The 16680-nt window shown below is 37.4% G+C and overlaps 1 protein-coding gene across 7 annotated transcripts in view; it reads right to left on the reverse strand.

Moving 5' to 3' along the window:
• Positions 1 to 1482: 1482 nt before the first annotated feature.
• Positions 1483 to 16680, reverse strand: part of arhgef28a (Rho guanine nucleotide exchange factor (GEF) 28a) — a 127830-nt gene continuing 112632 nt past the window's right edge. For all 7 annotated transcript variants that reach the window (XM_053618307.1, XM_053618308.1, XM_053618310.1 and 4 more), the window contains 2 exons: positions 13851 to 14100; positions 1483 to 3973 (listed from right to left, as the gene is read on the reverse strand). In XM_053618307.1, the coding sequence (XP_053474282.1) occupies positions 3822 to 3973; positions 13851 to 14100 (402 nt within the window). In that variant the 3' untranslated portion in view covers positions 1483 to 3821. The remainder of the gene's footprint in view (positions 3974 to 13850; positions 14101 to 16680) is intronic.

Here is a 16680-nt window from a genome sequence, read left to right on the forward strand (position 1 = left end):
CGTGTAAATGCTGAGTAGGTTTTTCCCAGTAGCTTGTAGCCAACTGAAGACCTTAATGAGACTACCAACAACATGCTTAGGAGATTCATGTTTTTTTTTTGTTTTGTTTTTAAAAAAACAAACAAAAAATAACCTTGTAGCGTTTCCTGATTCGCGATAAAGAGGGAGTTGGAATTGAAGCAGGGGTATGGGTTTGATAAAGTCAAAATGTTTTTCACACCTCACTTAATTTATGACAAACACTCCTAGTATCCAGGTGTTGAAACATCTCCCCTGGCGGTTAGGAGGGGTGACATAGGACTGCTGTTATAGAAAATGAATCAACACTTTCTTACCAATCAGGATTGAGAGTTTACCAGTGCTGTGGTATGCCTCTAGTTATTCAGAATAAGAAAAAAATGACATTTTCTGTTTTCTTCCAAAGTGCACTATAAGTCTTTGCAGCACAACTCTATCCCCAAAACACCACCATAATCAGCCTATTATTATACAAATTATATAAGCAGCTCGTGGAATGCTCCGTATTTATTTTTTAAAAATATGCAATGGTGATAATATGGGCACAATATCTGCAAAGTAATCATTGTTCCTTGGAGCATTTGGAAGCATTAAGTAGATCTTCTATTCCTTAGAATAATATACAATTAGAAACATAATGAAATGAGTAAAGCACTCATTATAATTCATTACCTATTGACCCATTGCCTTAAAGTTATATGCGAATACCAATAGAAGAAAAGCACATGCAAATCTTGTAGGTACTTTAGCCAAATGCCACTGGTGTGTGAAAGTGACCTAACTGCGTTCCATGCCGGTGTGCATTTTAAACTTGCAAATTCATGTGTGCTGCATAACCTTCACTAATGAACTGAACTGCAAAAAAAGGACCACCTATACAAAAAGATCTTTGAATTAAAAGTTGGATATAACCTGGACTCAATATACCCATACCAGCACCACACCCAAATAAAATCTGTTCAGCAGTGGTCTTGTTTGCCTAAGGAAATAAGTAAAAGGTGGCTAACAAGCAGTGCTAAGCAAAGAAAGAGAAGCTCTGTACCTAGAAAAGTGCATAAAATGTCCAATGTGTGTATGTAAGGTAGGTTTAACTGATACAAAGACAACAGATTGCAAATTGTAAAGCAAATTCCAGTGGCTGATCATTGTTAAATACCTTTGTACCAAACAGAAGATTAATGACCTCTCAGTTACCACTGCAAGTTGTTTCTATGGCAATAGTGAAGTGAGGAAGGAAAAAAACTACCTCTGGAACACTTTTAGAACTTTGGAAACACAAAAATGCTTTGAGCATTTTTAAGATCAACTCGCATCACCACCTACAAACCTGTGTCTGAAATGCATTTTTTTCCCCTTATACTTGTTACCTTAGTACACTACACTTAATCCTGGATACGTCCTCATAGTTACAATGATGCCTATCATGGTCTCCAGTTCTACCATCAGACTGGCAAAACACCAAACTCAGCAATAATCATCTTTATTCAAAGATTTTTGAGACGTCATTATTCCTAAAACAGATTATGATAATGAATATGATAAGGTGTGATAAATTACAAAGAGTAATTTGTACATACAATTGTATAAAACAGTCCATATGTACACCATATTGAGTTCATACTACACAGTATGCATAAAATAACAATAAATATAAGTTACAAATAAAGTGGGAAAAAAATAATGGAATAAAAAAAAGAATTGGGATATGTACGGACAAATTACAGGATCTGTTATTACAAATTTTACTGAAATTCAGTAAAACTCCAAGGACTTTCATGATACAATCGGTCATTGACGAAAGCTCAAATATTCAATATTCAAAGAATTTGTTTCTTTACTTTGAATTTTTATAATGATGAATTTACTTGAGTTTGTAAAATTGCTGAAAGTTAAAGGCTGATGGCCAGTGACATGCAGAAAGCCCATAAACTCTGAGTATTTCTTATGGAGTAAAGAGCACTGCAGTTTGGGAGTTTGTGTGGTCCAAATAGTCTTTTTACAAACATAAAAAACAAGGTGCTGTTTCCAGTGCATTTGTATTTAAAAACAAAACAAAACAAAAAAAAACACCATGGTGCAAGGGTATTCTAAGAAATCAATGTTTGAAGGATTTAGGCAAATTGACCTGTAGGGAAAAACTAAACTATGGAGTGCTATGACTTGTCATGCAACCACATAGCATAGTACTGCAGTTGTTAAAAGCTATTTTAATACCAACATGTTATGAATTAAGATTGAATTTGTTATTCCCAATTACCCATAAACCTGCATTTTCCTCTTGCACTACTTGTACTCAGAGGATTAGAAGATTTTCTCCACCAAACCTGGATCTAAATGTTTTGTTACAGGATTTACTACAGGAATACAGGATATATGATATAGGGATATGGATGCTGAAGTTGAAATTACACTATAAAATCTGGTAACTATCATGAAGCATGACTAAATTAAATATAAATACATCCAATCAGAATATTCATATAAATAATCGTTCTCTCTCATTTAGAGGAGTGGCATTGGTTTCTGAGAAACAGGACTAGAGTGCTTTAATAAAGCAGGACAAATCATTTCGTATCCACTGAAAAAAAGATTATGTTAATGAAGTTTCTATTTGAAATAAATAACTATTAAGTAAGCCTCAGCTAGTACAGAATGTAGTGTGTGTGAGATAAGCAAGTTGAAATTGAGAAACCTAATTCTGTCTCAGTAGGCTTCAGGCAGTAAGAAACAATGCTGACCCTAGGGAAGACCTTTAAAACACACAGACACACAAACACACACCTCAAAAATTGCCACAAGATTATCTGGGAATTACAAGGATATAACCTTTTAAAACGCCGGATAGTTATTCAGTCATTCATTTTGACGCAAATTATTTAGTAAATGCTATGTCTTATGCTAAGCACAGGGAAACATCAGAAAAGGATGAGGAATGACAGTCTGCCGACCTTAATGCTTTTTCCATAAGAGTATGCTGCTATAAGTTAGAACTCAAAAATGTGCAAAAGGAGCATTAACCTACAAAAAACAGTAGATGAACCAAAGAAGTTGTGAGTCTGGAATGATTTGACAGTTCTGAACTCTCCAATATCATTAACTGACACCCTGGAAGCCTCCCCCACAATGTTTATAATCGCTGGTCTCAATTTTTCCCGCTTGAAAGATGTGTTGAATAAACCTACTCTCGAGATAAATGGACAATGTTTTGAGTGAAATAAAATCTCTGAATGTATGTATATCGACTCCATATTGTTCCTCTACAGGGCTGGTAGGACTGGAGTCCGGAGCTGCCCATGGGTCATGGGACAGTGAACAGTTAAAGAGATTCTTCAAACGGTCCATCTGAAAACTGGTAAGGAATGAAAATGGCAACTTGAGAAGATTTTGGTGATACATGATTTGGTGATTCCTATGTGGCTAAACATTATTAAATTGTGAATGGGGTTTTGTTAAACCTTGTTTATAACAGAAAAACAAAGCAAGTGTGAAACAGTGTTACCATTTTCTAATGATTATACATCAGAGAGTCCCAACTGCACTGATCTGGATCTCAGAAGTGAGAATACTCACATACGAGTAGGGTAAAAGTGCAAATTTAAAAACAATGTTATCTGAAAGACGGCGATAAAATTTGCATCAAAATCATTTGAATGGAAAACTTTCACCCTCTATTGATTATGTGTGTCTATGGCATCAGTGCAATTTCCCAATCAAGATGAAGTAGCTTCGCAGCTGCTCTTCAAGGGTTTCAATTCTGTTTGAGTTTGCATCTGTGTGAGCTCTGGAAGGAAAGAGACTTGAACTTAGAGATAGACGATTTTCTCCTCTCCATCGGGATCTTGGTTCTCTGTTTCCATGGAAATAAAAGCCTGCGGCACCAAGAGGGCATCACCTTGATAAATCCCTGGACCCACCGCCCCTGCTGTCCTGGTAGTATGGATTGCTGGACCAACATCTGAGAAGAACATTAGCAATGTCAAATAGTAGTATGAAACCATTCTTAAAAAAATCCAAAAATGATTTTGCAAAACCATAAATAATGTTCATATGCACTGAAATGATCTACTGGGAAGGTCAATATTAAAGATCAGAAGAAAAATGGTTGGAGATGGCCTAAAACTTGATGAGAGCGCCACAGTTAATGTTTTTATGGTTATATGGGAGAGTAAAATAAACAGATCTAATGGGGCTAAATCATTAATCACTGTTTTAATTAATAAGATACACTGATTGCCTAAATTGCCTCCATGAGAGCTCAGTGACCATGTTTTCTCACTGATGCATGATGTGAGCTAATGCAATTTAACAGTGTCATGCCCTTAGACACTCCCACCTCCGCTCAAACTTGTCAATGTTCAACATCTAATTATAATATACACGCTTTATTATCCACTTTATTAGGAACACCAGCACATCAGCAAATTCATGCATTTATCTAATCAGCCAATCATGTTGCAGCAACACAATGCATATATTCATACAGATACAAGATACATGAGCTTCAGGTAATGTTCATATCAAACATCAGAATAAAGAAAAAAGCATGATGTCCGTGACATCAGTCTCTAGAGTTTAGAGAGAACATTGAGTGACCCACAGTTCTGTGGGTGGAAACACCTTGCTCATGAGAGGTCAGAGGAAAATGGTCAGATTGGTTCAAGCTACCAGGAAGGATATAGTAAACTCTTATACTCACTCTTTACAAACATGGGGAGTGGAAAAACATTTCAGCATGCACAAAACATAGAACCTTGAGGTGGATGAGCTACAATAGCAGTAGACCACATTGGGTTCCACTCCTGTCAGCCAAGAACAAGAATCTGAGGTGATCATGGGCACAGACTCACCCAAACTGGACAGTTGGTCTTTTTCCAGTCTTCCGCTGTCCAGTTTGGGTGAGTCTGTGCCCATGATAGCCTCAGATTCTTGGCTGACAGGAGTGAAACCTGATGTGGTCTTCTGCTTTAGTAGCTTATCCATCTTAAGGTTTGATGTGTTGAATTCGGAGATGCTTTTCTGCTCACTACGGTTGCTTATTTGAGTTACAATAGACTTCCTGTCAGCTTAAACCAGTCTGGTCATTCTCCTCTGATCTCTCATCAACAAGGTGTTTCAGCCTGCAGACACTCTGCACACAGGATGTTTTTTTTTTCTCTAGAGACATTTATTTGTGGAATTCCCCAAGAGATCAGCAGTATCTGAAATACTCAAACCAGCCCATTGGTATAAACAATGCCAAGGTTAAAGTCTCAGAGATCACACTTTTTCCCCATTCTGATGTGAATATTAACTGAAGCACTTGACCTATATCTGCATGATTGTATGCATCGTGCTGCTGTCACATGAATGGCTGATTGGATAACTGCATAAATGAGCAGGTGTACTGGTGTTGCTATTAAAGTGAGCAGTGAGTGTGTGTTTCTGTTTAGGGCTCGTCCATTGTTTATACACGCACTATGCATTCATATGTCAAGGCTTGCCATTTCCCTGCATACATATATATAGCTTCTGCTGGTTTTTCCACCTCTACCTCTAACCATCTGTGTTTTCTTCTCTGGATTACAAAAAGATCCCTGTGCTGACGTCTACCTGGTCTGCTCCCATCTTTTCACACAGTAATAGGAACACATCTAGATGAACATATTTGTGGCCTTGACTCCTGAACAGAACAACAGATAAAAGAGTAAAGTATTAAGTTAAGCTGGACAAACAAAGCATTCTCATCAAGTCTAAAGCAAGGTGGCATTTCAACCACATACATCAGTGAAACTGCAGAATGCATGTTATGCTTGAGGCGTGGGAAGAAGCCCTCTCGCTTCACTATTGCAATTGAGAAGACAATCCTTAAGCTCCTAAAACGCTCCATAATTTTGTATCAATTCAGTTAATTACTAAAAATCACTCCTTAATGTTAACACTGACATTTGCAGCCTTGTCCTATTCAGCAAGCATCAACAACGTTTCATGAAATACACAATTCTGGATAAACCAGAATAACCAGAATAAATGTGCATTCTGGTGGTAAGATGTCATAGGTCATGGTGCATGTGCAAAAAAAAACAAGCTGCCACTGAACCCAAATGTTTTTATATTTTAAATAAATTTAATTTAATTAATTTATATTTTTTAAAACCCGTGTGAGAATTTGGGCATCTCTAAGGAAATGTACAGTGGTGCTTGAAAGTTTGTGAACCCTTTAGAATTTTCTATACTTCTGCATAAATATGACCTAAATCATAATCAGATTTTCACACAAGACCTAAAAGTCGATAAAGAGAACCCAATTAAACAAATGACTGAAAAATATTATACAGGTGCATCTCCAAAAAAATGAATATCATGGAAAAATAATTTTTTTCCCCCGTAATTAATTTAAAAAAGTGGAACTTTCATATATTTATTACACAAAGTTAAATATTTCAAGCCTTTTTTTGTTTTAATATTGATGATTGCAGCTTACAGTTCATGGAAATAAAAAAATCTCCATAAAGCTTGTAAGCAGATGGAAGCATGAAGTGCTCTAAAAACTCCTGGTAGACGCTGCATTGACTCGCGACTTGAGAAAACACAGTGGACCAACACCAGCAGAGCACATGGCACCCCAAATCATCACTGACTGTGGAAACTTCACACTGGCCTTCAAGCAACTTGGATTCTGTGCCTCTCCACTCTCCCTCCAGACTCTGGGTCCTTGATTTCCAAATTAAATGCAACATTTACTTTCATCTTCCTCATGATTGTGGTTGTGTACTGAACCAGGCCAAGAGATTAAAGGCTCAGGAAACCTTTGCAGGTGTTTTGAGTTAAGTAGCTGATTAGAGCTCTCCTCAGGTCGGCATTTCTGTATTATAAAATCTTTAATCTAATATTTTGAGATACTGGATTTTAGAGTTACATGAACTGTAAGCCATAATCATCATGATTAAACCTTAGCACCCAACGAACATGTTGATGCATTCTGCTGGATTTTTTCCTCACGACAGCAGAAACAACTTAAAATACTCCGTCACTTTTGGCCATACAGATACATGTAAGGCATCATTAGAAACTATAAAAGGGTCTACTTCTATTTGTGTACACTCACGATAACAACAAAACCTTGTGCTTTTGTAAAATAAAGAAAATAAACAGGGTGCACTTTCAGCTGTATTTGTCGCTGCAAGAATCTTTGTGAAACACTTCAAAAAATGAACTGAAACTCAGTGAATACTTAATCACACAAATATGAAAAATATGTCTAAAGAAAACTTGAAATGTCTACCTTTAAATAAAATAGTTGACATTTAAAACAAATATTCTACTGCGATGTAATAAGTATGAAACTAAAGAGATGCATAGTTTCTCCTGGCTCAGCTAATTATTGTTAATGTGACCACACCCACTATTCAAACGGTAATATGCTGAGACGATCTATGCAAAATGGTAAACGCCCCCAACAATACCTAAAAAGCATCACATTTCATCATTAGATTCATTCCCTGGTCATAGGACATGCATGCTTTGCAAAGTACAGCACGGTAAAAGGCAGGACACACCTTGGAAATGCCAGGTATGTGTTGTTCACTTGTGTCTTCAGTAGAACAGGTACGGTTTTCAAAAATGGCACAAAGACATGCAACTCTACAGTATTCTCAAATCTGTGTGCTGTGAACTGTTCACATCAAAGTTTACAATGCTTATATGCAATTCTATGTGAGCAAGTAGGCTACGCATAGACGGATGAGTGGGCTCATACAAACCATCCACTTTCGGAAATACTCTCGTCTCTCCCCATGTGCACTGGACACTTCAAAAATATTTCTTTCATTCTGCAACTGTTTTCTACATTGATAATAATAAATGTTTCTTGAGAAGCAAATCAACATATTAGAATGTTTTCATGTAACACTGAAGAGAGTAATGTTGCTGAAAATTCAGCTTTGATAAATTGCATTAATAAATAAATTGCATTTTACAATATATTTAAACAGAAAACAGGTTATTTTAAATTGTAAAAATATTTCACAATATCACTGTTTCACTGTATTTTGGATCAAGCCTTGGTGAGCAGAAGAGACTTCTTTTAAAAACATTTTAAAATCTTACTGATCTAAAACTTTTGAAAGGTAGTGCAGGTCTAACATTTGTAAGTAAAGTCTTTATTTTCTTTAAAGAAAATATATAGTCAGATTACTTATTTTAACTTCAACTTGATTTTGTGAAATAAGCTGCAAACAATACATTCAATCATGAGGTCTCATCACATTCATTCTTCTATTTCTCACATTCACATTCCTCATTGATAGGCCCAGGGAAGGGGTCTTTGTCGCCTCAGGTGTGAATCACATCAATATTCATGATGATTCATGTCACCTCGCATACAGTCTTTCTGACACTAAAAGTGTCTTACAAAAGTTAATTGACTACATTGTTTGGTATGAGTGAGTAATCATGATGGTTTTCACATCATTATGTAGCAAAAACTCTAGGCTACAAGATCCAAATCTAGGCGAAAAGATCAAAGTCTTATGAACAAATGTTTAGAATGTGTTATATGGCCTTATTTCAGTGACAAACGTTATTTTCTCAAAAATACAAACATGTACATACATGCTGCTCACCTATTATTGTAGCCCTGTTTGTGCTGGATACAGTGTAATTAGACTTTAGCCATTAATATGTTTATAAGCAACTGAAAAACACAAATGTCAAGGCATGTCAAAACTTCTCCAGGGCCCCAAAACACCCTCAGGGCCCAGAGGGTAAAAAAAAAAAAAAGGCTTGAAATATTTCACTTTATGTGTAGTGAACCTACAATATATGAAACCTTTCCACGATATTCATTTTTTTTTTTTGACATGCACCTATACTTTGTCATTTATTTATTGAGGTAAATGATCCAATTTTACATATCTGCGAGTGACAAAAGTATGCAAACCTTTACTTTCAGTATCTGGTGTGACCCCCTTGTGCAGCAATAACCGCAACTAAACATTTCTGGTACCTGTTGTTCAGTCCTGCACATCAGCTTGGAGGAATTTTAGCCCATTCCTCAGTACAGAACAGCTTCAACTCTGGGATGTTGGTGGGTTTCCTCACACAAACTGTTTGCTTCAGGTTCTTCCACAACATTTCTATTGGATTAAGGTCAGGACTTTGACTTAGCCATTCCAAAACATTAACTATTCTTCCTTAATCATTCTTCGGTAGAACAACTTGTGTGCTTAGAGTCACTGCCTTGCTGCATGACCCACTTTCTCTTGACATTCAGTTCACAGACAGATGTCCTGATATTTTCCTTTAGATTCAGAATTCATTGTTCCATCAATGATGGCAAGCAATCCTGGTCCAGATGCAGCAAAACAGGCCCAAACCATGATACTACCACCACCATGTTTCATGGAAGGGATAAAGAACCACTGTTCTTATGGTGGAATGCAGTGTTTTCCTATCTCCAAATGTAACGCTTCTCATTTAAACCAAAACGTTCTATTTTGGTCTCATCCATCCAGAAAACATTTTTCCAACAGCCTTCTGGCTCGTCCATATGATCTTTAGCAAACGTGTACAAACAAATTGAATCAAGATGTGATTGAAATGTAGACTTTTGGTTTTAGAGCAAGGAGTTTAACAAAAAATATTGCAATGTGTCCCTCCATTTTCACAGGTTCAAAAGCAATTGGACAAACAACATTATTATAAATTTAAGGATTATTGTTAATACTTGGTTGCAAATCTTTTGCAGTCAATGACCACCTGAAATCTGGAACCCATGGACATCACCAAATGCTGAGTTTCCTTGAGATGGAAACTCAATCCTTGAGATGCTTTACTAGGCCTTAACAGCAGCCACCTTCAGTTGCTGCTGGTTTGTGGGTCTTTCTGCCTAGAGTTTTATCTTCAGTAAGTGAAAAGCATGCTCAATTGGGTTGAGGTCAGGTGACTGACTCAGACATTTAAGAACACCATTTCTTTGCCTTAAGAAGCTCTTGTGTTGCTTTTCGCTGTGTTTTGGGCCATTATCCATCTGTACTGTGAAGCGCTGTCCTAACCATTCTGCAGTAGTATAGCTCTAGACACTTCAGCATTCATCCTGCTACTTCTATTAGCAGTCATCATCAAAAAACACCAGTGACCCATTTCCATTGGCAGCCATACATGCCAATGCAATAACACTGCCTCAACCACATTTGGCAGACGATTTGACATGCTTTGAATAATGAGCCCTTCCTTTCCTTCCTCATACTCTTCTCTTCCCGTCATAAACCATTCTGGAAAAGACTCTTTGGACAGATGAAACCAAGTTAATCTTGGTTTCATCTGTCCAAAGAATCTTTTCCAGAACTGGGCAGGCCTTTTTACATGTTTTCAAAATCTAATCTAGCATTTCTGTTCTTGAGGATTACCAGTGATTCACATCTTGAAGAAAACACTGTATTTACATTCATGAAGGCATGTATTGATTGTAGAGTTTGACAATGATATGCCTACTGTACCTCTTCCAGAGTGTCCTTGACTTGGCTAAATTTTGCGAAGGGTTTTTCTTCACCAAGGAAAGAAATGCACTTTAGCTGTCTTCCGTAGTCTTTCAGGCCTTTTGGTGTTGCTGAGCTTGCCAGTGCATTCCTTCTTTTTGAGAATGTACCAATTGTTGATTTCTGCCATCTCTGATAGGTCCGTTTTGTTTTTTTCAGCCTAATAATGACTCCATTACTTGCATCGAAACCTCTTTGAGCCGCATATTGAGAGTTCCCCCGTAACAGCTACCAAATGCAAATTCAACATTTGGAATCATGTCCAGACCTTCTCCTTAATTTAATAACGAGGAAACATGCCACATTTGGCCATGAAACTGCTTATCAGTCAATTGTTCAATTACTTTTGAGCCTGTGAAAATGGAGGGACTAATTCCTAAATGGTTAAACCACTTGAATTAAAGCTGAAAGTCTACACTTCAATCACAACTTGCTTCAAATCCATTGTTGTGAGGTACAGAGGCAACATTACTAAAATTGTGTCACTGTCCAAATACTTATGGACCAGACTGTATGTGGCGCTTGGAGCAATGTGCTGTATGTGCGAGTACATCAAAAGATGTCCATAACATTTTGTATGGAAATATGAGATTAATATGTTCCTGCTTCTCTCGCGCTGTTTCTCTCTGTCTTTCAGATGAAAGTCTGTGAGTGAGAGGCAAATGACAAGTCGGTGTGTAATGAGGTTGGTAAAGATATTTCAGATCGATGTGCCAATCAGTCTCCCATCGTGCATTCACCATGATTCAAACACCACCGCCGCCCTGCCGGTCAATAGAAGGCCGATTGATTTCCATGATGGATGGCGTGTCTGTGTGAATGTGTGAAATGGAGATGGGGTGGTATTTTGTCAGTAGACATATTAACAACATAAAGAGGACACTCAAGACTTGGCCACGGTGAAAAGTTCTGGCAAAGGTGAAACAACGTTTACAGATTCTTCTGATAACATGAACATTTTTACTCACTACATTCTATCTCTCATTCACAAAGTCAAAAGATATTATAGATATTATTGAAATGCACATCTTCCTCCTCCCCACTAATCCTGAACAACTCAGTGAGCACTGTCACTTCGTTCATGTTTCTGGAGCTATGATCACACGGGATCTCAAATGGGAGATGCATACATCATCCATCAACAAAAAAAATACTCAGCAAATGATGTTTTTCTTATGGCAGCTGTCAAATTTCAATCTACTCCAGGCTATACTGGTGCAATACTGCACTGCCACTACAGAACGCATCCTTGCGTCTACCATCACTATCTGGTTTGGTGCAGCCTCCTCTAGAGGCACGAGGAAGCTGCAACGCACAATCAAGAACACTGAGAAAATTATCGATGGAAGTCTGTCATCACTTGAAGACCTGTACATTACCAGGACAAAGAGGTGAGCAGGAAAAATCAGTGACACCTCCCACCCTACTAATTACATACTCCAAAAACTACCATCAGGAAAGTGATTCCACTCCCTGATAACAAACTGCATCCAGCGGCTACTTCTATCGCCGCTGCAAAGTAAATTACAACTGAGCCTATCAATACTTGTATATTGGGCGCAATATTTGAATATTAGGATGTAGGGCTGCGACAACTAATTGATAAAATCGCTAATTAAAATAATCAACAATGAATTTTATTATCGATTAAGTGGGTCTGTGACATCACTGTGGATAACCTAGTGATGTCACTTCACGATGGTGAAAAACTCATTTCCATGAATAAAACACATCTGAAAAACAGCGGAGGTCGCAGAGTGAGCTGCTGCGGAAATGGTGCACGATCCAGGTCGTCCACAACATGAGAATGTTTTATATTAAGCGCTTCAAACAAACATGTAACTGTTCAGATGAGTGAATGTGTGTTACTGCAGAACATTCAACCTCTTACCGGTTAACACTTAATTTGTGCTTTTGTTTTTCTTTTTTAGCATTTTTAATATAGTAATTTAACTTCTGCTTTAAAGCTTGTGGACAAGAAGTTTTTTTCTTGTTTTCAAAATATAATAAATTTTTTAAAATCCTTTGAACATTGTATAGAATAGCCCACATAGATACATTTAATACATTTTTCATAGCCTTCAATTTGCACAATGTTTGAAGGACAACATTGGGCAGAATGTGAAAATAAGAAAATAAAAATTGGCCTTTAAATCCAACTAATCGATTCATCAAAGAAATAATTGACAGATTAATTGATTATCAAAATAATCATTATTTGCAGCCTTATTAGGATGGTAATAGTGCTGTGTGTTGAATGTATCATGTTGTGACCAAGCGACAAGTAAAAATCCTAATACATGTAAATGTATAATGCGAATAAAAATTATTCCGATTCATGGTCCAGTTCTTCATAAATTGAGCAGCTTATTGAATCACTAGAAATTAGTTAATTAATTTAATTATGTTCTGAAAGCATCCGAGTTTTACACATGCAGACACACATAAAAGAATAATATTTTATGTGTATATAGGCATGTGTGTATATTTATATGTATTTTAGGCGTGTAACAACACATCAAACTCAAAATTCAACTCAATAAGATGCGGTGGTGTCTTGATACAATCCATTTTTCAATACAGTGATAAACGCTGCCTGAATATGTGCCTTAGTGCCTTACTTCCCTTTTGAATTGATCAAAGCATTCATCATTGTACAAGACCAATAACTGAATCTTCATAATGACACTGTAGTTTTGCCTGTTCCATTTGGCTAGGAAAAGCTGTCTGAATGCAGCACAGAGGCAGAGTTGTGTGGACGTTGTATTGTTTTGTTTTCGTATAGTTCCACCGAACCAACATAAAAGAGTGATATTGATGCAGATGTGTATATGTGTTTATGGTATTAGTGCTGGTGTATGATTCGACACTAATGTTTCAGTTCACCACAGGTTGCCATAAGTGTTCTTACTTATCAAGAAGTTTACAGTAAGTCCTTCCATACACCAGTTACACCAATGACTGCTTGCTGCGGTTTTAAATGAGTTAAGCTAACCACTCACCTAAGGTGCTTAGGAGATGCATGTTTTTTTTGTTTTTTAACTCTTGTAACATATCCTAATTCGAGACAAAGAGGTAGCTACTATTTTTAGAGGAGGGAGTGTGGCGCTTCATTAAGTTTAAATTATTATTACACCTTACATACTATAAGCCAAACGAATTGAATGTTGAATTGAAAATCTTGTATCAAACAAATATATTACATTGTATTGTTACACCCTTAAGATAGATGGATACATACATACATGCATGCATAGATAAAGAGAGAGAGAGAGAGAGAGAGAGAGAGAGATTATTGCTATTCATGTTGCTCAGTACCTTCAGTCCATAGCTCATCTTGGGTGCTGATTGTGGGGTGTGTATGATTGGACAAAGCCAGCAGAGAATTCAGACTATTCTGGGCACTGGGGGAATTCACGTAGCCTGGATGTAGGTGAGTGTTGTGCTGATATTGATGCTGGTAGTGATGAAGATGCCGATTATTCATGGATGGAGCCAGAAAAGCTGCTTCATTTACAAAAATGGACCCATCTTCATCCAAGCCACTATGATGACCATGATGGAAGTTCTTCAAGAAAAAAAGGGCAACAGGTAAGTGCAACTCAAACATGCCACAGTATCATTTTTAGTGAACTACACAGCACAATAAAAGCATGTAGAAAAAAATATAACAGTAGCCAGCTGGTATTCAAGTGTTTTCTTCTCACTCTATCTATCCGTTCTTCATCCTCTGATCTTTCTTGCATCTCCTTGTGTTTAATACACACACACACACACACACACACACACACACACACACACACACACACACACACACCCCTTTCAGTGTTTGGATTCCATTCATTAAAAGGTCAGACTGACTCACAGAGTTGAGCTCCAACTCAGTAAAAATTGATGCTAATTCTTAAATTGTATGCATGCCAAACATTACATTGTGTTATATTTTAGGTGTGGTAACGTCTACACTCCTACAGAAACCATGATGAATGTCATTCATTTCAATATCTGTACAAGACAAAACCTGAAGTAAGAAATTCTTTCATTTTCCAGATTCTGATGAGATGGAAAAAATGTAAAATAAATAAATAAATAAATAAAAATAAAAAATGGATTGACACTGAAAAATTGAAGTCTGTGTTTATTTTCATTTTTGGACATTTTCATGCTTCCTGAAATTAAAGACACTCTTTATCGTTAAAGTGATTATCACAGTAGCAAGCAGTTTAAAAGGCAGAAATAGCCTCCACATAACAAAATCTGATGTTTGACTTTAAAAGTGTTAAGTTTTAAATTAAAGGAACAACTGTCCTTCTGTGCTAGAGACATTTTCCTGGTATGGCTTGGGCCCACTTATCCACTGGAACAGTCACTGCATTCAATTCAAAATTATTCTCACTCATCCCCATCCACAGGGCACAAGGATTACTGAATGGTTTGATGAGGATTAAAATTATGTAAATGATATGGCCTTCAAAGTCACGATGTCTCAATGCAACTGAAAACCTATGGGAGATTCTGGACCAACAGAGCTTTACATCACCATAATCATACCACCAACTGAGGAATCTTTTGGAAGAATGGTGTTCATCTCACCAATGCAGTTCCAGAGAGTTGTAGGATCCTAACAGCTCACCTGAGACACTTCATGTTGTTTTTTTCCCTTAATTTTCCACCTGCATGTCTTGATAGTGTGATTTCAGCTGCTTGGTTGTAATAAAATTGTGATAGCTCAGTGATTAAGGCTCTGAGCTATTGATCAGAGCCCAATCTCAGCACTGCCATGCTGCCACCGTTGGGCCCTTGGATAAGGCTCTTATTATTTTTGACCCTGCTTCTTAACAAGAAGAGATATGCAAAGAAAAGTATTTCGCTGTACTGTTAAAACATGCTTCATGTATTCACCTGCAGGAATTGCTTTGTACTGGTCAGAGTCACAGTGGATCCGGAGCTAATCCCAGTAATACTGGGTACAAGGTAGAAAATTGCCAGTCCCTCACAGGACACCATGCGCACACACACATACATATCTATGGGTATTTTAGCATATTCAATTCAATTAAGTGCATGTTTTGGATAATGGGACAAAACCACAGAACCATCACACAGACATTAACCCCATCGTAGGCACAAACCCCAGATCCTGGAGCTGTGAGGCATCAATACTACCTACCACGCCACCAGGCCACCCTACAGAAAATATGTCAGTGCACCCATAAAGGCTGTTTTTGTCTTTTTTTTCTTTACAATTTCCACTCTCAATTATTTAGAGTATTATTTCCACTCTGTATTATTTAGTTACTTATAAATAAGTCACTGAGCTGCCTCCATCTGCATCAAGGGTGATGCATATAGTGCTGGTTTTAATTACTTTGTCTTGGCTTTTATTTGGTGAACTTTATTTATCATCGATCAGTAACTTGTTTATTAGTGCAGCCAATGGGCAGACCCGAAGACTGATGAGGCTTGAATTGCTTGAGTTATCTCAGATAATGGATCAGAGGACCACACTTTGTGTGTGCGAGGGAGATTGAATGAGACAAACAGAGAGAGAGACATTTGACTGCAGTCTAGCCTCTTCAGTGTGGCTAAGGAAATAAATGATTTCCCAGCCAGTGACTCTGTACGCCTGATTTGGGTGAACTAGAAAGAAAAGGCACAGGACTAGATGTAATGAGCACTCCAGAGTTTGCGCTGCTATTTTTCTTTTTTCAACCGTTAAGGTGTATGTTGAAGGGGATTGTCAATATGGCAACTCAATGAGACTAAGAACTAAAAGTGGAGGCAAAGATAGAGAAAGATGGATGGAGGAGAAAAAAAAAAGAAAAAGAGTAGACACATGAGGCACACAGAATGGATGGACTGACAGACAGCATAGATAAATATACTGATTGCCTCTTACAGAGTGCAAGTGTAAAGGACAATGAACCATAAAAAAGGATGGAGTGAGACAGGGACAAGTGCCTCTGCCCTGAATAGTTCAGAGACAGCTTTATCCCATCTTCAAAGAGGGATGATTTAGGGAGAGCTTTCCTTAGATATCAGTACTTCGGTGTTTTGGCAAGAGGGAAAAGAATAGTGAAAGAAATCTCAAACCCATGCTAAAGGCAAATCCTTTTACAACATAGACGAGAGCGAGAGAGAGAGAGAG

The sequence above is a fragment of the Ictalurus furcatus genome, chromosome 28, assembly GCF_023375685.1.
Source record: "Ictalurus furcatus strain D&B chromosome 28, Billie_1.0, whole genome shotgun sequence".
Classification (NCBI taxonomy): Eukaryota; Metazoa; Chordata; class Actinopteri; order Siluriformes; family Ictaluridae; genus Ictalurus; species Ictalurus furcatus.